The sequence below is a fragment of the Somniosus microcephalus genome, chromosome 1, assembly GCF_052327205.1.
Source record: "Somniosus microcephalus isolate GS21.2 chromosome 1, FLI_Smic_1.0, whole genome shotgun sequence".
NCBI lineage: Eukaryota > Metazoa > Chordata > Chondrichthyes > Squaliformes > Somniosidae > Somniosus > Somniosus microcephalus.
Window position 1 is genome coordinate 316,406,620 of NC_140987.1, and position 27,710 is coordinate 316,434,329.

Here is a 27,710-nt window from a genome sequence, read left to right on the forward strand (position 1 = left end):
GACCTCAGAAAATTCCGGCCAGTGTGTGTGAGAGAGAGAAAGAAAGAGAGGGAGAGGGTGTGTGTGTGAGAAGGGGTGTGTGTGAGAAGGGGTGTGTGTGAGAAGGGGTGTGTGTGAGAGGGGGTGTGTGTGAGAGGGGGTGTGTATGAGAGGGGGTGTGTGTGAGAGGGGGTGTGTGTGTGAGAGAGAGAGAGTGTATGTGTGAGAGAGTGTGTGCGCGTGCGTGTGTGTCCGAGATGGAGTGTGAGATCGGGGGAGAGATGGAGTGTGAGATCGGGGGAGAGATGGAGTGTGAGATCGGGGGAGAGACACAGTGAGAGATGGGGGTGGGGGGGAGATAAAGACTGAGAGATACAGAGTGAGAGAGGGAGAGAGAGAGAGAAGGAGATACAGACAGAGATAGAGAGAGAGGAAGACACAGACAGATAGAGAGAGAGGGAGATACAGACGGAGATAGAGAGGGAGATACAGACAGAGATAGAGAGAGAGGGAGATACAGACAGAGATACAGACAGAGATAGAGAGAGAGGGAGATACAGACAGAGATAGAGAGGGAGATACAGACAGAGATAGAGAGAGAGGGAGATACAGACAGAGATACAGACAGAGATAGAGAGAGAGGGAGATACAGACAGAGATAGAGAGAGAGGGAGATACAGACAGAGATAGAGAGGGAGATACAGACAGAGATAGAGAGAGAGGGAGATACAGACAGAGATAGAGAGGGAGATACAGACAGAGATAGATAGAGAGGGAGATACAGACAGAGATAGAGAGAGAGGGAGATACAGACAGAGAGTGAGTGAGAGGCAGACAGACAGAAAGTGAGAGGGAGATACTGAGAGTGAGCAAGTGGACTGGTCAGGTGGGCAGAACGGTGGCTAATGGAATTCAATCCGGAGAAGTGTGAGGTAATGCATTTGGGGAGGGCTAACAAGGCAAGGGAATACACAATAAATGGTAGGACACAGAAGTTGAGGATCAGTGGGACCTTGGAGTGCCTGTCCACAGATCCCTGAAGGTAGCAGGACAGGTAGATAAGGTGGTTAAGAAGGCACACGGGATACTTGCCTTTATTAGCCGAGGCATAGAATATAAGAGCAGGGAGGTTATGCTTGAACTGTATAAAACACTAGTTAGGCCGCAGCTAGAATACTGCGTGCAGTTCTGGTCATCACGTTATAGGAAGGATTTGTTTGCACTAGAGAGGGTGTTGCTTGGACTGGGGAATTTTAGCTATGAGCAAAGCTTGGATAGGTTGGGGTTGTTTTCTTTGGAACAGAGGAGGCAGAGGGGAGACCTAATTGAGGTGTATAAAATTATGAGGGGCCTAGATAGAGTGGATAGGAAGGACCTATTTCCCTTAACAGAAGGGCTAATAACCAGGGGGCATAGATTTAAAGTAATTGGGAGGAGGTTTAGTGGAGATTTGAGGAGAATTTTTTTCTCCCAGAGGGTGGTGGGGGCCTGGAACTCATTGCCTGAAAGGGTGGTAGAGGCAGAAACCCTCATCGCATTTAAAAAGTACTTGGATATGCACTTGAAGTGCCGTAATCTACAGGGATACGGGCCAAGTGCTGGAAAGTGGGATTAGGCTGGATAGCTCTTTGTCGACCGGCATGGACAAGATGGGCTGAATGGCCTCCTTCTGTGCTGTAAATTTCTATGATTCTATGAAGTGGGGGACAGGAAGCAAGTGGGGGTGAGAGAGAGAGAGAGTGTGTGAGAGAGAATGAGTGTGAGAGAGAGAGTGTGTGAGAGAGAGAGTGTGTGAGAGAGAATGAGTGTGAGCTTGAGAGAGATGGGGGGAGAAAAACAGAAAAAGGAAGAGCCGGCATGGATTTTTTAAAGGTAAATTGTGTCTGACTAACTTGATTGAATACTTTGAGTTAACAGAGAAGCTAGTGTAGTAGGTGCTAAATATATGGGCTTTCGAAAGGCATTCGACAAAGTGCCACACAGGCTTTTTAAGAAGATGGAAGCCCATGGAATTAAGGGGAAAGTGGTGGTAAGATGAAATTGGCTCAGTGACAGGAGGCAGAGGGTGGTGGTGGATGGATGTTTTTCAGACTGGGATGTGGTTTGCAGTGGTGTTCCGCAAGGGTCAGTTTTGAGTCCATTACTCTGCAGTTTTTATAAACGATCTAGACACGGGTGTAGGGAGCAGCATTATAAAGTTTGCAGATGATACGAAACTTGGCAAAGTAGTAGATCATGATGAGGATAGTTATAGGCTTCAGGATGGTGAAATGGGCAGAAGCATGGCAAATGAAGGTCGATGCGAAGAATTGTGAAGTGATGACCTTTGGGAGGACTAATATGGAAAGATAGTGTACTAGGTGGCAGGGCAAGTTGATAAGGTGGTTAAAAAAGCATATGGGTTACTTGGTTTTATAAATAGAGGAATAGAATATAAAAGCAAAGAAATCATCCTAGAACTTTATAAATCTCTAGTTAGGCCTCAGCTGGGTATTGTGGACACTTCTGGGCACCAGACTTCAGGAAAGATGTAAGGGCATTAGAATGGGTACAGAGGAGGTTTACTAGGATGTTACCAGGTATGAGGGACTTCAGTTATGAGGAGAGGTTCCCCTTGGAACAGAGAATGTTAAGAGGTGACCTAATCGAGGTTTTCAAGGTGATGAGAGGCTTTGATAGAGTAAATAGGGAAGAATTATTCCCTCTGGTGAGTGGATCAATAACTCGAGGTCATAGATTCAAAATCATTGGGAAAAGATCAAGAGGGGAGATGAGAAATGTTTTCACTGAGAGTTTTCAGAAGCTGGAACGCTCGTCCTGAAAAGGTGGTGCAAGCGGATTCCAACAATAATTTTAAAAGGGAATTGGACAGGTACTTGAGGATGAGGAACTTACAGGGATACGGACAAAAAGCGGGGACATGGAATAAAACCCGATAGCTCTTTCAAAGACCCGGCACAGGCACGATGGGCTGAATGGCCTCCTGCGCTGTAAGTTTCTGTGATTCTATGAAGATCCTTTCTGCTCCAAACAGGGACATTTGTACAGGACTGATGAGGTAACGGGATGGATTCCACCTCTTTTAGCCAACTGCAAGCTTTGTCAAACCTGCTGACACCCACAGAGCAAGAGGAGGATGAGCTGGAAGAGCAGGTAATTCTAAACATTACCAGAACCTCTGACAGGGTTGCTAGACAGGGCATCAGGGGTCAGTGGATTTTATTTAGACTTTGAACCTTTGGTTCCACCTCTCAAAGGACCAGTGACATTTCTCAAGTGTTTGACAGACTTTACATTGAAATTACAGGATGGGAATCAATAGCTCACAGTTTATAGAACCTCCCACTGAAATTTATAACTGACTATAAATTGTCTGAAAGTGTAAAATACCAATTTGTCTCCCATTATTTTTTTGTAAATCGAAATTCCCAATTGCATAACTTACTTAGTTTCTCAAAAACATGAAAACTTTTAGAGACAGGAGAAAGTCACAGCCCCACAAACCTGTCTTATTTAGCTCACCTCCCTTTTTGCCATGCCACTCAGTCTCCTCTCCAGAAACACACACTGAGAGGCTTACCTTTACATAACACCTCATGTACAATGAATTACAGGCAGAGAGCACCTCAGTTTAACCCCATCTGAAAGACCGATCTCTTGATGGTATTGGAGTGTCAGCCTAGCCTCTGCTCAAGGCCAAAAGTGAGGCTTGAACCCACAACCTTCTGACCCAGAGACACTTTAGTGTCTTTCCCTGGGAACCTAGGCCACAGCTCCCATTATTCTTTGGATGCAAAAGGTTCCACCTGACTTACCTTCTTATCCCCCTAATATTACCTTGGCTTCCCTGTTTTTGGACCCTTTGTAGCCTGGCCTACAAGGTGGGACTATACCTATATTAAAGCTCCAAAGCTTTGGCACCGTCTAAAGGCCTTGAGAGTGTGAAATCCCATCATAATCCATACCCACTTTTGCCAAGCAGACAGGAGTTTGTTTTGCTTACTGTTTTCTGGGAGAGTGCTGAGTAGAGTCTATACATATGGCAAGGAAAAGTAGAGAATCTCATTGGGCTTGACCTGGTGTCTGAAGGCGCCAGATGGTGCAGAATCAGGCCATGCAATCCAGTGACTGCAGGTTGAACTCCCAGTTTGGGCTTGGCTGGTTGTACTCAGCTGGGGTCAATACAGCATCTTCAGGGGAGGGGAGACTGTTCACAACCTTGGTGTCATATTTGACCCTGAGATGAGTTTCCGACCACATATCTGCGCCATCACTATTTCCACCTCTGTAACATCGCCCAACTTCGCCCCTGCCTCAGCTCATATGATGAAACCCTCATCCATGCCTTTGTTACCTCCAGACTTGGCTATTCCAAGTCCCGTTCGCCCATCACCCCTGTGCTCGATGACCTACATTTGCTCCCGGTTAAGCAACGCCTCGATTTTAAAATTCTCATCCTTGTTTTTAAATCCCTCCATGGCCTCGCCCCTCCATATCTCTGTTATCTCCTCCAGCCTTACAACCCTCCGAGACCTCTGCGAGCCTCCAATTCTGGCCTCTTGAGCATCCCGATTTTAATCGCTCCACCACTGGCAGCCGTGCTTTCAGCTGCCAAGGCCCTAAGCTCTGGAATTCCCTCCCAAAACCGCTCCGCCTCTCTTTCCTCCATTTAAGACGCTCCTTAAAACCTACCTCTTTGACCAAGCTTCTGATCACCAGCCCTGATATCCCCATATAAGAACGTAAGAAATAGGAGCTGGAGTAGGCCATTCGGCCCTTTGAGCCTGCTCCACCATTCAATAAGATCATGGCTGATTCTTCTACCTCTACTCCACCCTCCACCATCCCGCACTATCCCCATATCCCTTAATATCCAAAAATCTATCGATCTCTGTAGCTCGGTGTCAAATTTTGTTTGATAAAGCTCCTTTGAAGCACCTTGGGACGTTTTATAATGTTAAAGGCGCTATATCAATGCAACTTGTTGAGAGAGTCAGCACCTTCAGGGGAGGGGAGGACAGAGCATCTTCAGGAGAGGGGGGAGAGAGTCCGCACCTTCAGGGGAGGTGGGAGAGAGTCCGCACCTTCAGGGGAGGGGGGAGAGAGTCCGCACCTTCAGGGGAGGGGGGAGAGAGTCCGCACCTTCAGGGGAGGGGGGAGAGAGTCCGCACCTTCAGGGGAGGGGGGAGAGAGTCCGCACCTTCAGGGGAGGGGGGAGAGAGTCCGCACCTTCAGGGGAGGGGGGAGAGTGTCGGCACCTTCAAGGGAGGGGGGGAAAGAGTCAGCACCTTCAAGAGAGGGGGGAGAGAGTCAGCACCTTCAAGGGAGGGGGGAGAGTCAGCACCTTCAGGGGAGGGGGGGGAGAGATTTATCACCTTCAGGGGAGTGGGGAGAGAGTCAGCACATTCAGGGGAGGGGGGAGAGAGTCAGTGCCTTCAGGGGAGTGGGGAGAGAGTCAGCACCTTCAGGGGAGGGGGAGAGAGTCAGTGCCTTCAGGGGAGGGGGGAGAGAGTCAGCACATTCAGGGGAGGGGGGAGAGAGTCAGTGCCTTCAGGGGAGTGGGGAGAGAGTCAGCACCTTCAGGGGAGGGGGGAGAGAGTCAGCACCTTCAGTGGAGGGGGAGAGAGTCAGCACCTTCAAGGGAGGGGGGAGAGAGTCAGCACCTTCAGGGGAGGGGGAGAGAGTCCGCACCTACAGGGGAGGGGGGAGAGAGTCCGCACCTACAGGGGAGGGGGAGAGTCAGCACCTTCAGGGGAGGGAGGAGAGAGTCAGCACCTTCAGGGGAGGGGGAGAGAGTCAGCACCTTCAGGGGAGGGGGCGAGTCATCACCTTCAGGGGAGGGGGAGAGAGTCAGCACCTTCAGGGGAGGGGGGGAGAGAGTCAGCACCTTCAGGGGAAGGGGAGAGTCATCACCTTCAGGGGAGGGGGAGAGAGTCAGCACCTTCAGGGGAGGGGCAGAGAGTCAGCACCTTCGGGGGAGGGGGAGAGAGTCAGCACCTTCAGGGGAGGGGGAGAGTCATCACCTTCAGGGGAGGGGGAGAGAGTCAGCACCTTCAGGGGAGGGGGAGAGAGTCAGCACCTTCAGGGGAGGGGGAGAGAGTCAGCACCTTCAGGGGAGGGGGAGAGTCATCACCTTCAGGGGAGGGGGAGAGAGTCAGCACCTTCAGGGGAGGGGGAGAGAGTCAGCACCTTCAGGGGAGGGGCAGAGAGTCAGCACCTTCGGGGGAGGGGGAGAGAGTCAGCACCTTCAGGGGAGGGGGAGAGAGTCAGCACCTTCAGGGGAGGGGGAGAGTCATCACCTTCAGGGGAGGGGGAGAGAGTCAGCACCTTCAGGGGAGGGGGAGAGAGTCAGCACCTTCAGGGGAGGGGGAGAGAGTCAGCACCTTCAGGGGAGGGGGAGAGTCAGCACCTTCAGGGGAGGGGGAGAGAGTCAGCACCTTCAGGGGAGGAGGAGAGTCATCACCTTCAGGGGAGGGGGAGAGAGTCATCACCTTCAGGGGAGGGGGAGAGTCAGCACCTTCAGGGGAGGGGGAGAGAGTCAGCACCTTCAGGGGAGGGGGGAGAGAGTCAGCACCTTCAGGGGAGGGGGAGAGAGTCAGCACCTTCAGGGGAGGGGGAGAGAGTCAGCACCTTCAGGGGAGGGGGAGAGAGTCAGCACCTTCAGGGGAGGGGGAGAGAGTCAGCACCTTCAGGGGAGTGGGAGAGTCAGCACCTTCAGGGGAGGGGGAGAGAGTCAGCACCTTCAGGGGAGGGGGAGAGAGTCAGCACCTTCAGGGGAGGGGGAGAGAGTCAGCACCTTCAGGGGAGTGGGAGAGTCAGCACCTTCAGGGGAGGGGGAGAGAGTCAGCACCTTCAGGGGAGTGGGGGGAGAGTCAGCACCTTCAGGAATGGAAGCGATAAGATTGGGGGGAAAATCTTTTTTTAATTCATTCACAGCCAGCATTCATTGCCTATCCCTAATTACCCTCGAATGTGGTGGTGAGCCGCCTTTTTGCATACAACTGAGTGGCTTGCTGGGGCATTTCAGAGGGCAGTTAAGAGTCAACCACATTGCTGTGGGTCTGGAGTCACATATAGACCAGACCAGGTAAGGACGGCAGATTTCCTTCCCTAAAGGACATTAGTGAACCAGATGGGTTTTTACGACAATCCGATAGTTTCATGTTTACCATTACTGATGCTAGCTTTTTATTCCAGATTTATTTAACTGAATTAAAATTCACCAGCTGCTGCGGTGGGATTCGAACTTATGTCTCTGGATCATTAGTCCAGGCCTGGATTATTAGTCCAATAAGATAACCACTATGCTACCATACCCATTAATTCCACCTCCTGGCAGCCAGTCAGTGATTTTGTAGAGACCGTGCAGGTCTGCTGCCCTCCCTGCCCAGAAATAATCCATGGGATGAAGTAGGGAGGGTGTACAGAGTAGAGGATATTGATGTGCATTGTAAAAAGTATAGAGGAATAACAGTGATGTGCATTTCCAATTTTTGTCCAGCCATATTGAAAGGTCTCAGCGAATGAGCTGACTATTGATGATATATAATGACCATCTACTGTGTCTGTTTACAGCCTGCCCGTGGAGCCTGTGCCCTGGAGCCTGGGCATATTGGGCCACCGAAAGGATCAAACGCCACAGGTAAAGAACCCAACAGGTAGTCGTAAACGTTAACACCCAAAATCTGGATTTGATTAGCCAGGTTAGCATTGCTCAAGTGTTGTGAGCACATGGTGCAATGGAGAAGGTGATGTTTTAGAACCAGTGTGGCGGAGACCACATAGGGACAATAACACAATGGCCCAGAAATTCGGGTCGGGGGCTTGCCGCGCGTGTAAGCCCCCGATATGCACTTACCCGACGCGCCGGCCGTTGAGCTTCGGGGACGCCTGGAATTGCTGTTTTAAAATGTTGACTCCCGGGCAGCGTCTGACATCACGCCGCCCAGGAGTGCAGCCAGCGCGAAGCCTGTAGCGCGCTGTGCAAGTGAGACACGCCCCTTGAGGTCTCAGTTTAATAGGACACGCCCCCAATGTTTCTCACAAGCTGCTAAGCATTTTTACATGCAAAGCAGCATTTTAAATAGGTTTTTGGTATTTTTATGAAGCTTTTGGTAACTTTTATAAACTTTTAAAACGTTTACATTATTTTGAAGAATCTGAAGTAGTTTTAAACAGAATTAAAGCAATTTAAAGACTTTTAAAAGCCCTAAAAGAATTTTTTTTATTCCATTTATTTATTTAGCAATGTCGTCGTCATATGTGTCTTCACACTGTTCCCTTTGGGGAACTGTATGAAGTGGTGGAAGGATTTATGGCCATGATTAACGCTCATTCCGTGACCGTAACCATCTTTGAACCAGCCATTAGGGTGGTTAGTCCTATGGCGGGAGGGTTTTACGGGCTCCCACAAGCTATACAAGGAGGGGGGGGCCACCCACACCCACAGACGCAAATATCCCACTGGATATCAACCCAGAATTTAGAGCCGGAGCTCCGACTCCACTTGCCGGGACTGTCTGGAGCGGGGTTCGAAACCCTACCCCGTCTGGCCCAGCGGCGGGGATCCTACCGCTACGCCAAAGGCCCAATCCGATTAGCAACGTGAAATGGCTGGAATGAGCACAATTCACGGCATTAAAAGAACTCACAATTGAACTGATGATGACCTCAGCAATCTCCTCAACGAGGTGGAGGCGCAGCGCCTGCTCATCATTGGTAATGAGAAGTCAAAGGCGCCGCAAAAAGGACAGATGATTGTTGTGTATGTAACCTGTTCCACCTTAAGAGAGCTTAAGCCTGTTCCACCTTAAGAGATGTACTACTTTCTCAGGCTGCTGTAGACGTAATACCGGGGGTGAACACACCGGTATATAAGTACGGTGCAGTAATCTTGTATTCAGAATAGTCCCTACCTCCAACCAGTAAAGACCTGTTTTATTGTTACTGATTAAGTCTGAGTATTAATTACTTGAACAACTCACAGACTTAACACTGGCGACGAGTCTGATTTGGACCCTGCGGCAGTCACTCCACGGCAGCTTCGTCCACAGCCAGGACGTTGCAGAGAGGTTTCCACCCTCTCCACCCCACTGGAAGACATCCTGACCTCGGAGCCTCCATCGGCGACCGTCAGCTTCTTCTCCAGCTTGGTGGTGGGTAAGCCGTTGTCTGAGCCGGGCAGCGACGCGACAGGCAGTCGACCGCGTTGGCCGCACGAACGGGGCTGGGGGAGCCGGAGGAATAGGGCGCGAGAGCCGCTTCGAGCGGGAGGCGTTTCAACAGAGCGATCGCATCTCCTGATAAGGGCCGAGAGCCGCGAGAGCGATCGCATCTCCAGATAAGGGCCGAGAGCCGCTTCGGTCGGGAGCCACTTTGCGATCCAGCGATCGCATCCGCTGATAAGGGCCGCACTCGGGCGATCGCGGCGAAGATAAGGGCCGCACTCGGGGGCTGAAGGGAGACGGCGTCGGGGGGACGGGTGAAGACCGCCAAGCGCGGGAAAACCGCCATTTTGTGGGCGGAGGACGACGGCAAGAGCAGGAAGCCGCCATCTTGGATAGCAGTAAAAAAAAAAAAATCTGAGAAATTGCAAATCTGATAAAGTACTACAATGCCTAAACACGGGAATATTAGCAACTTTGATAGTGACATCGAAGATTGGGCCATATATGTTGAACGAGTTAAAAATTATTGTAAGGCCAATAAAATTCGTGAGGCTGATAAAGCACTAACATTATTAAATTTAATGGGTGCGAAGACATACGGGCAATTGAAACACCTGTTATCACCAGATGAACCGGCGGATAAGACGTTCGATGAGATTGTTACTGTCCTGAAAGATCATCTAAACCCCACGCCGCTGATGCTAGCGGAACGATTTAAATTTTACGACAGAAGGCAGCTACAGCATGAAAGCAATGCTGAATATTTGCTGGAATTGCGTAAATTAGCGAAATATTGCCAGTTTGGAACGGGACTGACAGATGCACTACGAGACAAATTTGTGTGTGGTTTATTTAAACAAGATACACAAAAGCGACTGCTCGAGGAGAATGAGCTGACGCTTGAGAAGGCGGTCACTATGGCAGCAGCACACGAAGCCGCAGCGAGAGGCACGGCAGTAATGCAGCTACGGTCACCGGAGCTCAGTGCACACAAATTGGGTGTGAGTTCTGGCAAATGTTATCGTTGTGGAAAGACAACGCATGATCAGAGCCAGTGTTGGTTTAAAAACCGAGAATGTAGAACTTGTGGTAGGCTTGGACATATAGCTAGAGTATGCAGGTCAGGGAAGAAGACCAGCAACAAGAAGTCACCGCAAGGAAAATACGCAAAAGTACACAAGGTGGCCGAACAGGAGTCCGATTCAGACGCTAGCAGTAATGAACTGGCTGGCTTAAGCAGTATTGAACTGGCTAGCTTAAGGGTACTCAACGATGGTAAGGGTGCAGACCTCCAGACAATTTGGGTTACTCTTCAGATAGAAGGAGTCCAAGTAAAAATGGAATTGGACACTGGATCGGCATTGTCGGTCATGAATAAGAAAGATTACAGAAGGTTATTCCAACATATTCCCCTACAGGATACGGAGATTATATTGACAACCTACACGGGGCAGAGAGTGTACCCCATCGGGACAATAAAGGTTGCAGTGGCCAACAAGGGCGAAGGAAGTCAAATAATGGACTTATATGTGCTACTGGAGGGAGGTCCACCACTACTAGGCCGGGAGTGGTTTAGAAACATAAATATGGACTGGCATTCGCTAAAAGCCATAAAGAGTGAGAACTCGGTGCAGATAATCAGCCCAGACTCTAGAACTGATGATGGTAAGACCAACCCATGTGCAAAAGATAAAGTTTCAGCACAGAATTCCACTGAGCAACAACAACATAGTTTAACAGAGAATTCTGAGTCTGTCAAGTCTACTGATATGCACATTTTTGAGGGACACTGGGCTCGAACTCAACTCCATTTCAAACTACAACAGCAATTAGAACAAATGATTCGCCGTTTTGAGCAAGAGATGAATGAAATAAAAAAGTTCTTTGTTACAGAGTGGGAGAATCTGGAAAGGCAACAGAAGCAACTGATGGAGAAAATGGAGCAGGAGCACACCAACCATCTGCGCGAGGAGGCCGAACGAATCAAAGCTGATTCAGGTTCTGAAGGTACGTGCCATAATCTGGTGTCAGAAGAGTTAACGGTCAGCCAACTCCTTCATATGCTGAGGGACAAGACTCTGAAATGGGAAAAACTTGAACACGAGCTGCGATCTTCAAAGGAAAAGGGTTCGGAGCTCTCAAAAGTCATTGAGATGGCTGATGTGACGACACAGACTGAAATGACTGCAACAGAGCAGCCATTGGATGCCAAAAGTACGCTGACTCACGTCAATGTAGAACAACAGACCGCTGAAACAGGTGCTCCAGTAGAGGGATTGCATAGTCCGATCAATCAATCTCCAAAGGAAGTTGAAGTATTAAAATCACAAATGAGGTCACTAGTAAACGACTTGCTGAAAGCCCAGAAAAAGCTGGATGCAGAGGTACACATGAAGAAGTCTCTTCAGGAAAGATGTCTGGATTTGGAACAAGAGCTGGCTAACGTCCAGCTGGGTATGGAGGAAATAGACGACCCTCTCACTGGTCTAGCTCAGGACGACACCGAATATTACCATGACCTGGTGGACGACACCGAATATTACGATGTCCTGTCCTGCCCAGCTTGTAACTTCGACTCCCAAAGTGCAGAAATCATGGAGGAGCACCAAAAGTCTACGGAACATCGGGAGAAGCTGGCTCTACGACGGAAACAGGAGGAAGAGAAGGAGGAACTGCGCATGCAGCTGGCAGCTGTGGCAGCTGACAATGGAGCCCAGAGAGTCTCCAAGAAGCAGAAAAGGAAAAGGAAAAACAGAAGATGACCCATCTGAACCATTATCACCTCTACCAGATCACACACGTGGTCCCTCCGAACGGAGCCAAATCAGTTCGGAAGTTCAAGCTGTTAAATCCATGAAAGGACTATTGAATGAGTAACGTGAACCAACTACACCACAGAGATTGAATCTGTGAACTGTTTTCCGCAGAGACTGAATCTGTGATATGTTACGTTAAACATGAAGTTATATATGTATGTATGTTATTACGTTATGTTAAATGGGGGGATGACTATAAAGCTAAGAAGGGAGGAGTGTTGTGTATGTAACCTGTTCCACCTTAAGAGAGCTTAAGCCTGTTCCACCTTAAGAGATGTACTACTTTCTCAGGCTGCTGTAGACGTAATACCGGGGGTGAACACACCGGTATATAAGCACTGTGCAGTAATCTTGTATTCAGAATAGTCCCTACCTCCAACCAGTAAAGACCTGTTTTATTGTTACTGATTAAGTCTGAGTATTAATTACTTGAACAACTCACAGACTTAACAATGATAGCTTGGTCTTTCAAGTGGCAGCATAGGGCTCCAGTCACGGGGAGGGAAAAGGCGCAGGAAACGTATGGGCGTCACCTTTTGCGCGGAGTGGGCCTTTTGCGTAGCGGTAAGCATCCCCGCCGCTGGGCCAGAAGGAGTAGGGTTTCGAACCCCGCTCCAGACAGTCCCGGCAAGTGGAGTCGGAGCTCCAACTATAAATTCTGGGTGGACATCCAGCGGGATACTTGCGTCCGCGGGTGTGGGTGGCCCCCCCCCCCCTCAGATGGGTTGTGGGAGCCTGTAAAACCCTCACGCCATAGGACTAACCACCCTAATGGCTGGTATGAAGATGGTTATGGTCACGGAAGGAGTGTTAACGTGGCCAGAAATCCTTCCACCACTTCATACAGTTCCCGAAAGGGAACAGTGTGAGGATACGTACGACGATGACCTCTTGCGCAATGCACCTCCTTGGACCCTCAGTCGCAGATGCGAGGGGGCAAATCGTGCAATTGTTAAATTTTTCATTTTATTGACATGTAAAATGTTGGCCCAGTAATTCCCATCCAAACGCGCGAGTACGGTCGGGGTACTTACGCGTCTGGCCGGAGGAAATGCCGGTTTTCAGCATGCACAGCGTATGCGGGGAAAACCGGCATTTCCTGTCCTCTGAACGAAGGGGTTCAGAGGCAGAACGCGTGCGACTGTACAGGCAGCGCGTGCGCAGTAAAATTCGCCGCTTTCATTCATGCTTTCAGTGAGGTCAAGTCCTTACAACTTACACATGAAAAAAGCATGAGTACAGTTGCTCCAGAGGCTGCGGAGGAAGATATTTCTTATCGTGGAGCTTCTGAAAGGCAATATTTTTGTTTGGGAAAGGGAGGAAAGTTATTTTAAGAAATGCTGAGGTAAGTTTTAAAGTTTATTTTTGTTTTTTAAAACGGGTTTTCAGTACTGTAGGTAGAAGGATCAATTGTGGCTATGTGAATTGAATTTGCTGTGTTTATTAAATGTGAAAATGACTCCAACATTTTTAAGAAAGAAACTTTTCATCAGTAATATATTCTTTTAAGTAATTATGTATGTATGTCTGTATATATTCCTTTGCGTGTATGTATATATTCCTTTACTTATGTGTATGAATGTATGTATTTAATTATGACTTTCAGAGAAAGTATCTTATTGGAAAATCATAATTAAAAACATACATTCATACACATAAGTAAAGGAATATAAAACATACATACATATACGTAAAGGAATATATGCGGACACACATACATAATTACTTATTACTGATGAAAAGTTTCTTTCTTAAAAGTGTTGGAAATGTTACATTACTCATTTTAGAACACTCATTCTCACATTCAATTCACACAGCCACAATTGCTCCTTCTACCTACCGTACTGAAAACCCGTTTAAAAAAAAAAATTTAAACTTTAAAACTTACCTCAGCATTTCTTAAAATAACTTTCCTCCCTTTCCCAAACAAAAATACTGCCTTTCAGAAGCTCCACGATAAAATATATCTTCCTCTGCAGCCTTGGAGCAACTTTACACATGCTTTTTTCAAGTGTAACTTGTAAGGACTTACCCTCACTGAATCCATGAATGAAATCGACGAAGTTCACTGCGCAAGCGCTGCCTGTGCAGTCGCACGCGCTGTGCCTCTGAACCCCTTCGTTCAGAGGACTGGAAATGCCGGTTTTCCCCGCATGCGCTGTGCATGCTGAACACGGGCGTTTCCTCCGGCCAGACGCGTGAGTACCCCGACCGTACTCACGCGTTCAGAGAGGAATTACTTGGCCAATGTATAGCCAGTGCTGTTATGTGTACCTAAACACAATTCACTTTGTATAGCAATGTTGTGATATGTACATGCTGGGTTGGGTTATTGGTGCAGGGTCCCTTTAAGAGCGTCGGGAACGTGATGACGTCGGTTGCGTGATGACATCATAGCCCCTGCACGGGGCTGAGCCTTCAGACCTCGTGGAGGTTGATTAAAGTAAGACACGTTTTGTTTTTGCTTAAAGAAAAGTCTCAGCCTGTTGATTTCTATCGACTCCAACACCAGTGCCCTTGCCAGTGATGACTCGGCTGGGGGCGGGAGGGGGTTCTGTCTTTGTATTACGCAGCACAGCATGTCTGATTTTCTACACATCTCTATTTATGTTTCTACCTCTCCTGTTTTGTTTCTGTCTTATTTTCTCTCCTCGTGATTTTCTCTCCTCTGAAGTACTGAATGAGTGCTTTACATCTGTCTTCACCGGAGAAGAGGATGCTGCCAATGTTGCAGTAAAGGAGGAGGCAGTCGCAATATTGGATAGGATAAAAATAGATAAAGAGGAGGTACTTTAAAGGTTGGCAGTCCTCAAAGTAGACTAGTCACCCGGTCCGGATGGGATGCATCCGAGGTTACTGAGGAAAATAAGGGTAGAAATTGCGGATCCTCTGGCCAAAATCTTCCAATCCTCCTTGGATATGAGGGTGGTGCCAGAGGACTGGAACATTGCAAATGTTATACCCCTGTTTAAAAATGGGGAGAGGAATAAACCCAGCAATTTCAGGCCATTCAGTGGTGGGGAAACTTTTGGAGACAATAATTCGGGACAAAATTAATTGTCACTTGGAAAAGTATGGGTTAATAGCACGGATTTGTTAAAGGCAAATCGTGTTTGACTAACTTGATTGAGTTCTTTGATGAAGTAATGGGGAGGGTTGATGAGGGTAATGTGGTTTATGTGTAGATGGACTTTCAAAAGGCATTTGACAAAGTACTGCATAATAGACTTGTTAGAAAAATTGAAGCCCATGGGATTAAAGGGACATGGCAGCATAGACACAAAATTGTCTAAGGGTAGAAAGCAGAGAGTAGTGGTGAATGGTTGTTCAGACCGGAGGGAAGTGTACAGTGGTGTTCCCCAGGGTTCGGTATTAAGACCACTGCTCTTTTTGATATAATGACCTGGACTTGGGTATACAGGGCATAATTTCAAAGTCTGCAGATGATACGAAACTCGAAAATGTAGTAAACAATGAAGAGGATAGTAACAGAATTCAGGAAGACACAGACTGGTGAAATGGGCAGACACATGGCAGATGAAATTTAACACAGAGAAGTGTGAAGTTGTAGGAACGGAGGTTCCTATCTGAATAAGGTATTCGACTCGATGAATCAAATCAACAGGTTTTAATGAACAACGAAGTTAACAGGAAAACTACAGGAGAAACAGTACACAGGTCTAATCAGCTTGCTGGGCACTCGACGACTGCTGGAAGATTCTGGAAGCTGACGTCATCGCGTTCTTCGCACCACTGGCGGTCACGTGATCGGCGTCATGACGTCATCACGTGGAGTGCAGGACAGTACAATACAGTACAGTTAACAGGCAGTTTAAAGGTGCAGTCCGCGGCTGCACTACACTGTAGTTAAAGGGATTATTACTAATTGTTCTGAGACCCTTGGTGGCTCCGTCACAGGCCCCCCCCCAGAATCCACTTTAACGGACATTGTCAACCGAGCAGGAGGTTTAATGATCCTGGCCGAACGGCGACGAAACTCAGGCAGCGGAAACGGAGCGTTGGTAGACGAACCAGTGCTGGGTTGCGGCAGAAGCGGCGTCTTGGGGGGGGGCAGAAACGGTAGTCAGAGGTGCAGGCGCGGCTGAGGCCGAACCAGGCTGTTCGACGGTGGGCTGGTGCACGGCTGGTCTGGCGGTCAACGGCGGTTGGCCGCAGCGAGGCGGCTGGGCAGCCACGACAGGCTCACTCCGATCTAGGTGGGCTGGTTTAAGCCGGTCGATAGAGATGGTGTCGGACTTGCCACCGACTTTGACTGAAAAACTTTTCCCCTGATGAGATGACACGAAACGGTCCGGTATACGGCGGCTTGAGCGGGTCTCTGTGCCCATCCTGTCTAATAAAGACATAGTCCGAACTCATGAGTTCTGTCGGGACATGAGGCCTCTGCAGGTCATGATGCGAGGTTGGGATAGGCAGAAAATTCCTGGCCGCCTCCTGATGAAGTAGGAGCTGTTGAGCTGCAGACCATGGTTCGTTGTGTGGAGGGAGAAAGTCACCTGGCACTCTTGAGTGTCCGACCATAAACCAGCTCAGCCGATGAAGACTGGAGATCCTCCTTTGGGGCTGTCCGGAGGCCTAGCATCACCCATGGGAGCCTGTCCACCGAGTTGGGTCCCCTCAAGCTGGCACGGAGGGATGCTTTGAGAGACCGATGGAACCTTTCACACAGACCATTCGCCTGCGGATGGTACGCGGTGGTACGGTGCAGCTTGGTACCCAGGCCTTGTGCCACTACGTTCCACAGCTCTGATGTGAATTGTGGACCACGGTCCGAGGAGATGTCAGATGGCACCCCGAACCGAGCCACCCACGACGAAAGAAACGCCCTGGCGACGTCTGCTGCACTGGTAGCGGCCAAGGGAATCGCCTCTGGCCACTTGGTGGTCCGGTCTACCACCATCAGGAGGTGTGTGAATCCTCGTGACCCGGGAAGGGGACCTACTAAGTCCACGTGAATGTGGTCGAAGCGGCGCTCAGGCACCAGGAAGTTGGCCACCGGAGCCTTGACGTGACGGTGGACTTTGGATTTTTGACATTCGACGCAATTGTTTGTCCGGTCCCGGACGTCCAAATGCATGCCTTTCCAAACAAATTTGCGGGACATGAGCCGTTGAGAAGACCGCATCCCTGGGTGAGATAACCCGTGGATTGCCTGGAATACTTTCTTGCGCCATTCGACCGGCACAATGGGCCGGGGCACTCCCATGGATGTGTCGCACAAGAGCGTGGTTCCTGTCGCTTGAAACGGCACGTCTGCAACCTGCCAACTGGAAGGCGTGGTCCTAAACGCTTGTACCTCTGGGTCTGCCAGTTGATCCTCTGCCAGTCCGACAAAATCGATGCCCAGGTGGACTGCCTGGACTGGAGCCCGGGAAAGGCAATCTGCCACGAGATTATCCTTGCCTGACACGTGCCGCAAATCCGTTGTGAATTCGGATATAAACGTGAGGTGGCGCTGCTGCCGAGCTGACCAAGGTTCCGCCGTTTTGGCCATGGCGAAGATGAGCGGCTTGTGGTCCACGAATGCAGTGAACGGACGGCCTTCTAGAAGGAAACGGAAATGCCGGATGGCCAAAAACAGGGCTAGCAACTCTGTCAAAAGTGCTATACTTTCGCTCGTTCTTGCGCAGTTGGCGGCTGAAAAAGGCTAATGGCTGCCAACTCCCGTCGACCCACTGCTCTTGAACTGCTCCGATGGCGTAGTCGGAGGCATCCGTAGTGAGGGCAACAGTCGCGCCCGGGAGTGGGTGTGCGAGCATAGTTGCATCTGCCAATGCCGCCTTGGTATGGCGGAACACCTGGTCCATTTGCGGTGTCCAAGTGAGAACATCCTTGCCCGACTTTCCTTTTAGTGCTTCGTACAGAGGTTGCATTAACCGGGCCGCCTTGGGGACGAAACGATGATAAAAATTTACCATCCCCAAGAACTCTTGCAGGGCTTTGACTGTGTGAGGCCGTGGGAATGCGGTAACTGCCTCTACCTTGGTGGCTAGCGGGACGGCGCCTTCCGGGGTAATCCTGTGTCCCAGGAAATCAATACTGGATACTCCAAACGTGCATTTGGCGGGATTGACAATAAGGCCGTGTTGGCTGAGCCGGGCGAAAAGTGTGCGTGAATGGGCCATGTGGTCTGTCGTATCCTTGCTGGCTATTAGGATGTCGTCCAAATACACAAAAATGAAGGGCAGATCCCGTAAGACAGAGTCCATCAACCGCTGGAATGCTTGAGCTGCGTTTTTCAGACCGAACGGCATGCGGAGGAACTCAAACAGGCCGAACGGAGTGATGACTGCCGTTTTGGGGACGTCTGGAGGGTGCACCGGAACTTGGTGGTATCCACGAACGAGATCCACTTTAGAAAATATAGAGTTGCCAGCCAGATGTGCCAAAAAATCTTGGATGTGGGGAATAGGATACCTGTCCGGTGTCGTGGCGTCGTTTAAGCGTCTGTAATCCCCGCAAGGTCGCCATCCGCCGCCTGGTTTGGGTACTATATGCAGTGGGGAGGACCAAGGGCTGTCCGAGCGACGGATGATCCCGAGGTGCTCCATGGTCTGGAACGCAGCCTTTGCGGCTGCCGGCTTTTAATCGCCGCGCCTGAGCGTAAACGGGTGCTCCGGTCGTGGAGATATGGTGCGCCACCCCGTGCCGTGTGACTGCAGCCGAAAAGGTAGGCCTGGTGAGCTCCGGGAATTCGCCAAGCAAGCGCGTAAACCCGTCTTGCGACGGAACCGCACAGGCCACCGACCAGGACACGGCGGTGCTGCGGTGGCAGGGCACTGCGTGGAAAGTGGACGCATTAATGAGTGTTGGACGTCGACCAGCACACCGTTGGCACAGAAAAAATCAGCTCCCAGGATGGCCTGAGACCTTAGCTGTAATAAAGTCGCAGACAAAACGTTGACCGGCGAAGGTTTTACTGTCCGTTTACCGAACGTACGCATGGCAGCGCCGTTTATTGCCACGAGGGAAGGCCCATGGCTGCCGGATAGTAGGTCCAGCTTTGAAGCTGGCAGGATGCTGCACTGGGAACCAGTGTCGTACAGGAATCGTCGGCCCGTAACGGAATCTGTAACGTAAATGAGTTTGCCCGCTGAGCCCACCGCCATAGCTAACATGCCGTGCTTTTCAGACCTTGTCGTCCGTCCGGGAGGGCGCGGGCTTGTTGGAGTTTGTTTTTTTTCTTGAGGGAAGCTGCAAGGAGGCCGGCAGCATCGAGCTTTGGCGCCGAAACGGGCGTGGTATGCGCACCATCCTGCTGGGGGAGGGCTGGGCTTCACTTGTGTGGGGGAAAGGTGCCACGTGGCTGCACAACATTGCTGAGTTACAGTAAATATCTTGTCTGCCTCTGCAGCGAGTTCAGCACCGTCTGTGATGGCAGTGTTGGCCAAGGCTGCCTGAACCGGTTCGGGTAGCTGGCAGAGGAAAAGCTCACGGAATAAAAAGCATTGGGGTTCCACACCCAACAGCGTGAGCATTTGACTCATCAGTTCTGACAGTTTTGAGTCCCCGAGGCCGGGCATGGAAATAAACTTGCGTGCACGCTCCGACTTATTAAGATCAAATACCTGTAGCAAACGGGCTTTAAGCGCTTCGTACTTGCCCTCCTCCGGTGGGCTGCCAAGGAGGCTGAAGACCCGTGAGGCCGTGGCACTGTCGAGAACGGAAACCACATAATAATAACGGGTCGAATCCGCTGTGACCTCCCGGAGAGCGAACTGTGCTTCTGCCTGGAAAAACCATGCTGCTGGCTGCTGTTCCCAGAACTGCGGCAGTTTAAGGGCGACGGCGTTCGTGTTCATCCTCGACGAAAGTTGTCCGACGAGATCGGGGTCACCAATGTAGGAACGGAGGTTCCTATCTGAATAAAGGTATTCGACTCGATGAATCAAATCAACAGGTTTTAATGAACAACGAAGTTAACAGGAAAACTACAGGAGAAACAGTACACAGGTCTAATCAGCTTGCTGGGCACTCGACGACTGCTGGAAGATTCTGGAAGCTGACGTCATCGCGTTCTTCGCGCCACTGGCGATCACGTGATTGGCGTCATCACGTCATCACGTGGAGTGCAGGACAGCACAATACAGTACAGTTAACAGGCAGTTTAAAGGTGCAGTCCGCGGCTGCACCACACTGTAGTTAAAGGGATTATTACTAATTGTTCTGAGACCCTTGGTGGCTCCGCCACTGTAATGAAATCTGTTTGTCTTGATCCTGTATTCGTTTTGCACTCATGTATATTACCCTCCCCCACTGTGTATAGTTTCACTTCCTCTTTCCCGACTAACCTGGGAGGTTCCAGGTCTTGGCTCTTGGCTCCGCCCCTGACTTCTCTTACATAAAGATCCCAGGATCTGTATGACTCATTCCTGTGAACCAGTCGGCGTGTTGAGATGTTAGCTCTGATCTTAGTGATTAAAAGCCAACTTGTTTAAGTCTATAACTTCTAGTTTTGTGGTTATTGAAGGCCCATCAATTTTAATCACTAAAGAATACTAGGATGATTCGACTCCTAAAACCAGAGCATCTGGACTTGGATCCACATTCTGCTGAAGCATCAAATCAATTTGGATACTGGCTCAAATGCTTCGAACTCTTCGCGGGGGCCTCATCCGCTAGCGAGGTAGATAAACTGAGTCTACTGACTACTCGCCTAAGTCATCGGATTTATTCGTTCATCCGGGACGCCACCTCTTACACGGAGGCCATCACTATCCTGAAGGCCCAATACCAGAGGCCGGTAAACGAAGTGTACGCCAGACATCTGCTGGCTACACGCAGGCAGCGACCAGAGGAATCAATGGACGATTTCTTACAGGGCCTAAAGGACCTGGTCCAGGACTGTAACTGCAAGGCCGTGACGGCCAACGCGTACTCTGACGAATTGGTCCGCGATTCCTTCATCGCGGGCCTCAAATCGAATTATATCCGGCAGAGACTGCTGGAGAAAGAGGTCCTGGACTTAAAAAAGGCGGTGGCCACTGCGCGATCGCTGGACGTGGCACAGAAAAACTCTGACTCTTATTCTTCCGGCCATGCGGCCCTCACCGCCTCATGTGCGCCGAGGGGGATCAGCCATCTTCCCCATCCAGGTCTCAGACCAGCTCTACGCCGCCGGAGTCCCCACACAGAAGTTCACCCAGGAGTCCTACTACAGCGGCAATGTCTCGAGGCCCGAAATGCTACTTCTGCGGCCAGGCCAAGCACCCCAGACAACGATGCCCAGCGAAGGACGCTACATGCTTCAAATGTAAGAAAAAGGGGCATTTTAGCAAAGTCTGCAGGGGGAATCCGATTTCCAACTCCGTCACCGCCTCGTGCGGGCCACCATCTTGGGATCCGCCATCTTTTCCCGACTCAACGGCCGCCCAGGGCCCAACAGTGGCTTCGATCACGGTGGATCAATCCAGGCCACACCCGTTGACGAAATCCATGATGGACATACAGGTAAACGGTAATTTAACGAAATGTTTAATTGACTGTGGGAGTACCGAGAGTTTTATCCACCCTAGCCTGGTACGGCGGCACTCATTAACGGTAACCCCTACACGGAGCAGAATTGCTACGGCTGCTAAGCCCCACACTTCGGACATTTTGGGCTACTGTGTGGTAACACTGACTGTAAAAGGTACGGACTACAAGGATTTTAAACTCCTCGTGATGCCAGAACTCTGTGTTAATGTAATCTTGGGCCTGGACTTCCAGTGCCACCACGAAAGTGTCACGCTAGCATATGGCGGGTCCCAGCCGCCACTCACAGTCTGTGGCCTATCAACCTTAAAAATCAGCCCGCCCTCTTTATTCGCTAATCTCGCTCCGAACTGTAGGCCCATAGCGACCAAAGGTAGACGGTACAGTCTGGAAGACAGACACTTTATCAAGGTGGAAGTGGACAGACTCCTGCGGGAAGGCATTATTGAATGCAGTACCAGCCCGTGGCGTGCCCAAGTAGTCATAGTTAAAAATAGCAAAAAGAAACGGATGGTAATTGACTACAGCCAGACTGTTAATATTTATACCCAGCTGGACGCCTACCCTTTACCCCGCATATCAGAAATGGTCAACCAGATTGCGCAATACCGAGTCTTCTCGACTATCGACCTCAAATCCGCGTATCACCAGCTCCCCATTAGAACGGAGGACCGCCCATACACCGCCTTCGAGGCGAACGGGCGCCGCTACCATTTTCTCAGAGTGCCCTTCGGGGTAACAAATGGGGTCTCGGTCTTCCAACGTGAGATGGACCGCATGGTTGACGAGAATAAACTACAAGCTACCTACCCCTATCTGGACAATGTCACTATCTGCGGGCACAACCAGCAAGACCACGATCTAAATCTTGCGAGATTTTTAAAAACTGCCCTAAAGCTGAATCTAACCTACAATGAAGACAAATGTGTCTTCAACACAACCCGTCTCTGTATCCTCGGCTGTGTGGTGGAAGATGGGGTAATTGGACCGGACCCTGACCGATTACGCCCCCTAAAGGAACTGCCCCTGCCACACAATCCCAAAGCTTTAAAAAGGTGCCTGGGATTTTTTTCGTATTATGCCCAATTACTCTGATAAGGCCCGACCCCTCATTAAATCGACGTCCTTCCCACTATCAGCTGAAGCTCGGGAGGCTTTCACCAGTATTAAACAGGACATTGAAAGGGCTGCAGTGTGTGCAGTGGACGAATGCATTCCCTTTCAAGTCGAAAGCGATGCGTCAGACTTTGCCTTAGCTGCGACCCTCAATCAGGCTGGGAGACCTGTGGCCTTCTTCTCCCGAACCCTTCAGGGACCTGAAATCAGGCACTCTTCTGTCGAGAAGGAGGCACAGGCTATAGTGGAGGCAGTGCGGCACTGGAGACACTACCTAGCCGGCAAACGTTTCACCCTGCTCACCGACCAGCGGTCGGTGGCTTTCATGTTTAATAACAAACAAAGGGGGAAAATCAAGAATGACAAAATACTCAGGTGGAGGATCGAACTATCCACGTTCGACTATGATATTATGTACAGGCCGGGAGCCCTTAATGAACCCCCAGATGCCCTATCGCGGGGAATGTGTGCCAGCATTCATACGGACAAATTACAGGGTCTCCACAACGACCTCTGTCACCTAGGGGTCACCTGACTATACCATTTTATAAAGTCCCGCAATCTGCCCCACTCCATCGAGGAGGTCAGGGCAATGACCAGAGCCTGCCGCATCTGTGCGGAATGCAAGCCTCGTTTCTACAGGCCTGACCGTGCACACCTTATCAAAGCCACACGGCCATTCGAGCGCCTAAGTCTGGACTTCAAGGGACCCCTTCCCTCTGCCGACCGTAACGTATACTTCCTCAATATCATTGATGAATATTCCCGCTTCCCCTTCGCCATTCCCTGCCCAGACATGACCAGTGCCACGGTCATCAAGTGTCTCTGTAATCTATTCTGCCTGTTTGGCATGCCGAACTACGTACACAGCGATAGGGGGACGTCATTCATGAGTGACGAGCTGCGCCAGTTCTTGCTCTCGAAGGGGATAGCCACTAGCAGAACCACTAGCTACAACCCCCGGGGTAATGGGCAAGTGGAAAGGGAGAATGCTACTGTTTGGAAGGCTGTCACGTTAGCCTTAAATTCAAAAGGCCTTCCGACCTCCCGCTGGCAGGAAGTCCTCCCAGACGTGCTCCACTCCATAAGGTCTCTGTTATGTACTGCCACTAACGCTACCCCTCACGAAAAGATGTTTGTTTTCCCCCGGAAATCCACCTCGGGCATATCTCTACCCATGTGGCTGACGTCTCCGGGGACAGTACTATTGCGGAAGCACGTGAGAAGCCATAAAACGGACCCCCTTGTGGAAAAGGTACAGCTCCTCCATGCAAACCCTCAGTGCGCCTATATCGAATACTCTGACGGGCGAGAGGACACTGTTTCCATAAAAGACCTCGCTCCCTCGGGGAGCGGAGAGAACGATGGGAGACTACCCGATGAAGACCTACACTACAAAGAGACAGGACGCCCAGAGGTATCAATACCCAACTTTAACCTGGAGGACACTGCAGATAACCTGGAAGACACTGCGGAGGCCCGGACAGCGGAGGAACCAGAATCCACTCCCCTGGAGGCACCCCAACCGGCTTTGCGCCGATCACTGAGAACTGCAAAACCTCCTGACAGACTCACTTATACCAACTTTTAAGAAACATCACCCCGATGGACTAAATCTATCGAAGGGGTGAATGTAATGAAATCTGTTTGTCTTGATCCTGTATTCGTTTTACACTCATGTATATTACCCTCCCCCACTGTGTATAGTTTCACTTCCTCTTTCCCGACTAACCTGGAAGGTTCCAGGTCTTGGCTCTTGGCTCCGCCCCTGACTTCTCTTACATAAAGATCCCAGGATCTGTATGACTCATTCCTGTGAACCAGTCGGCGTGTTGAGATGTTAGCTCTGATCTTAGGGATTAAAAGCCAACTTGTTTAAGTCTATAACTTCTAGTTTTGTGGTTATTGAAGGCCCATCAGCCACAAAGTGATACATTTTGGTCGGAAAAATGAGAGGCAATATTAACTGAATGGTGCCATTTTAAAAGTGTGTACACAAATCATTGAAGGTAGCAGGACAAGTTCAGAAGGCTGTTAAAAAACATACGAGACCCTTGGCTTTAATAACAGAGGTATAGTGTACAAAAACAAGAGAGTTATGCTAAACCTTTATAAAACACTAGTTCAGCCTCAGCTGGAGTATTGTGTTCAATTGTGGGCGCTGCACTTTAGGAATGATGTCGAGGCCTTGGAGAGGATGCAGAGGAGATTTACTAGAATAGTACCAGGGATGAGGGACTTCAGTTATGTGGAGAGACTGGAGGAGCTGGGGTTGTTCTTATAACAGAGAAGCTTAAGAGGAGATTTTATAGAGGTGTTCAAAATCGTGAATAATTTTGATAGAGTAAATAAGGAGAAATTGTTTCCAGTGACAGTAGGACCGGTAACCAGAGGAGACCTATGAGGAGAGACTATGTAGTTTAGGGATGTACACACTGGAGTTTAGAAGATTGAGAGGGGACCTCATAGAAGTGTATAAAATTCTGACAGGTCTAGACAGACTGGATGCAGAAGGAATGTTTCCCTTGGCGGGTGAGAACAGAACTAGAGGACATAATTTAAGGATAAGGGCTAGACCATTTAGGACAGAGATGAGGGGGAATTTCTTCACTCAGAGAGTGGTGAACCTGTGGAACTCATTGCCACAGAGGGCAGTGTACGCCAGCTCATTAAATATATTTAAGAGGGAATTAGATATATTTCTACGGGCAAAAGGGGTTAAGGGTTACGGAGAGAAGGCGGGGACGGGATACTGAATTAAAGGATCAGCCATGATCTCATTGAATGGCGGAGCAGGCACGAAGGGCCGAATGGCCTACTCCTGCTCCTATCTTCTATGTATCTATGTATCTATGACACAGATTTAAGGTGATTGGAAAAAGAACTAGAGGCGAGATAAGGAGACCTTTTTTTTACACAGCGAGTTGTTGAGATATAGAATGCCCCCTGAAAGAGCGTGGAAGCTAGGTACGGTAGCAAAGTGGTTAAATTACTGGACTAGTAATCCAGAGACCTGGACTAATAATCCGGAGACATGAGTTCAAATCCCACCACGGCAGTTAATTAGTTAATTAAATAAATATGGAATAAGAAGCTAGAATCAGTAATGAAACTACAGGATTGCCGTAAAAACCCATCTGGTTTACTAATGTTCTTTAGGGAAGGAAATCTGCCATCCTTGCCCAGTCTCTGGGCTATATGTGACTCCACAGCAATGTGGTTGACTTTTAACTGCCCTCTGAAATGGCCTAGCAAGCCACTCTGTTGTATCAAACCGCTATGAAAACTATAATGAGAATAAAACTGGACGGACCACTCAGCGGAGACCTGGGCACCAGATTTGGACACGACAAAGGCACACCCAGCCCAGTTGACCCTGTAAAGTCCTCCTCACTAACATCTGGGGACTTGTGCCAAAATTGGGAGAGTTGTCCCACAGACTAGTCAAGCAACAGCCTGACATGCTCTCAGAATCATAACTTTCAGCTAACGTCCCAGACTTCTCCATCACTATCCCTGGGTATGTCCTATCCCACCAGCAGGACAGACCCACCAGAGGGGGCGGTACAGTAGTATACAGCTAAGGGACTTTATCAAATGCCTTTTGGAAGTCCATATAAATAACATCCATAGACATTCCCCTGTCCACTACTTTTGTCACCTCTTCAAAAAATTCAATCAGGTTCGTCAGGCACGACCTACCTTTCACAAATCCATGCTGGCTCTCTCTGATCAGCTGAACATTTTCAAGTTTCCTTGGGGTACGGTAGCACAGTGGTTATGTTACTGGACTACTAATCCAGAGGCCTGGACTAAAACTGAATTTAAATTCAGTTAATTAAATAAATCTGGAATAAAAAGCTAGTATCAGTAATGGTAACCATGAAACTGTCATTAAAAACCCATCTGGTTCGCAAATTGGCTGTCGCGTTTCCCACATTACAACAGTGGCTACACTCCAAAAGTACTTCATTGGCTGTAAAGCGCTTTGAGATGTCCGGTGGTCGTGGAAGGCGCTGTATAAATGCAAGTCTTTTTTAATGTCCTTTAGGGTAGGAAATCTGCTGTCCTTATCTGGCCTGGCCTATATGTGACTCCACAGCAATGTGGAGTGATGACTCTTAACTGCCCTCTGAAATGGCCTAGCAAGCCACTTATTCAAGAAGGAGGCTCACCACCTTTGAGGGAAATTAGGGATGGGTAATGAATGCTGGCCTTGCCGGTGACGCCCACATCATGTGAATTAATTTAAAAATAACTCTCCTTAATTATAAACTCTAGTAATTTCCCGACAACAGATGATTTGAAGTTAGGCAAAGGAGCACAATGCTAAAATTTCCTGATGGCACAATAGTCAGAGGAGGACTATAAAAGAGGTCATTGAGCTGAAATGTTAACTCTGTATCCCACTCCACAGATGCTGCCTGACCTGCTGAGTATTTCCAGCATTTTCGGTTTTTATTTCAGACTTCCATCATCTGCAGTATTTAGCTTTTGTACTATAAAAGAAGTGTCAGCATAGATTCCATGCGCAAGTCCTGCAGAAGGGCTTGAACAGCCTTTAGTAGAATAGTATAGCACAGATGGAGGTTATATAGAGTGAGATCTGTTGTACTGTGGCAAAGCCACCAAGAGACTCTTGCAGTAATCACAGAATCACAGAAACCCCACAGTGCAGATAGAGGCCATTTCGGCCCATCGAGCCTGCACCGACACATATCCCACCTGATCCCTGTAACCCCTACACCAACACATATCCCACCCTATCCCCGTAACCCCACGTATTTAATCCCCCTAACACTAAGGGTCAATTTATCATAGCCAATCAACCTAACCCGCACATCTTTGGACTGTGGGAGGAAACCGGAGCACCCGGAGAAAACCCACGCAAACACGGGGAGAATGTGCAAACTCCACACAGTCACCCGAGGCCGGATTCGAACCCGGGTCCCTGGCGCTGTGAAGCAACAGTGCTAACCACTATGCCACCGTGCTGCCCGTAATGTATATAATTGCCTTTAACGGGTTTGTTACCTTTAAATGTTTGCTCTGTATAAATAGCGCGGGTTCGGTAAAATGTCGATCCAGCGCGATGATGTCATCACGCAGGTCACGTGACGTACCCAACAGCGGGTGA

The 27,710-nt window shown here is 49.4% G+C and overlaps 1 protein-coding gene across 1 annotated transcript in view; it reads left to right on the top strand.

Moving 5' to 3' along the window:
• The first annotated feature begins 378 nt into the window (after window positions 1–378).
• Window positions 379–27,710, top strand: part of LOC147124866 (uncharacterized) — a 35,114-nt gene continuing 7,782 nt past the window's right edge. Inside the window, exons 1-2 of the mRNA XM_085994095.1 lie at window positions 379–3,132; window positions 7,555–7,621. Of these exons, the coding sequence (XP_085850221.1) occupies window positions 3,046–3,132; window positions 7,555–7,621 (154 nt within the window). The 5' untranslated portion in view covers window positions 379–3,045. The remainder of the gene's footprint in view (window positions 3,133–7,554; window positions 7,622–27,710) is intronic.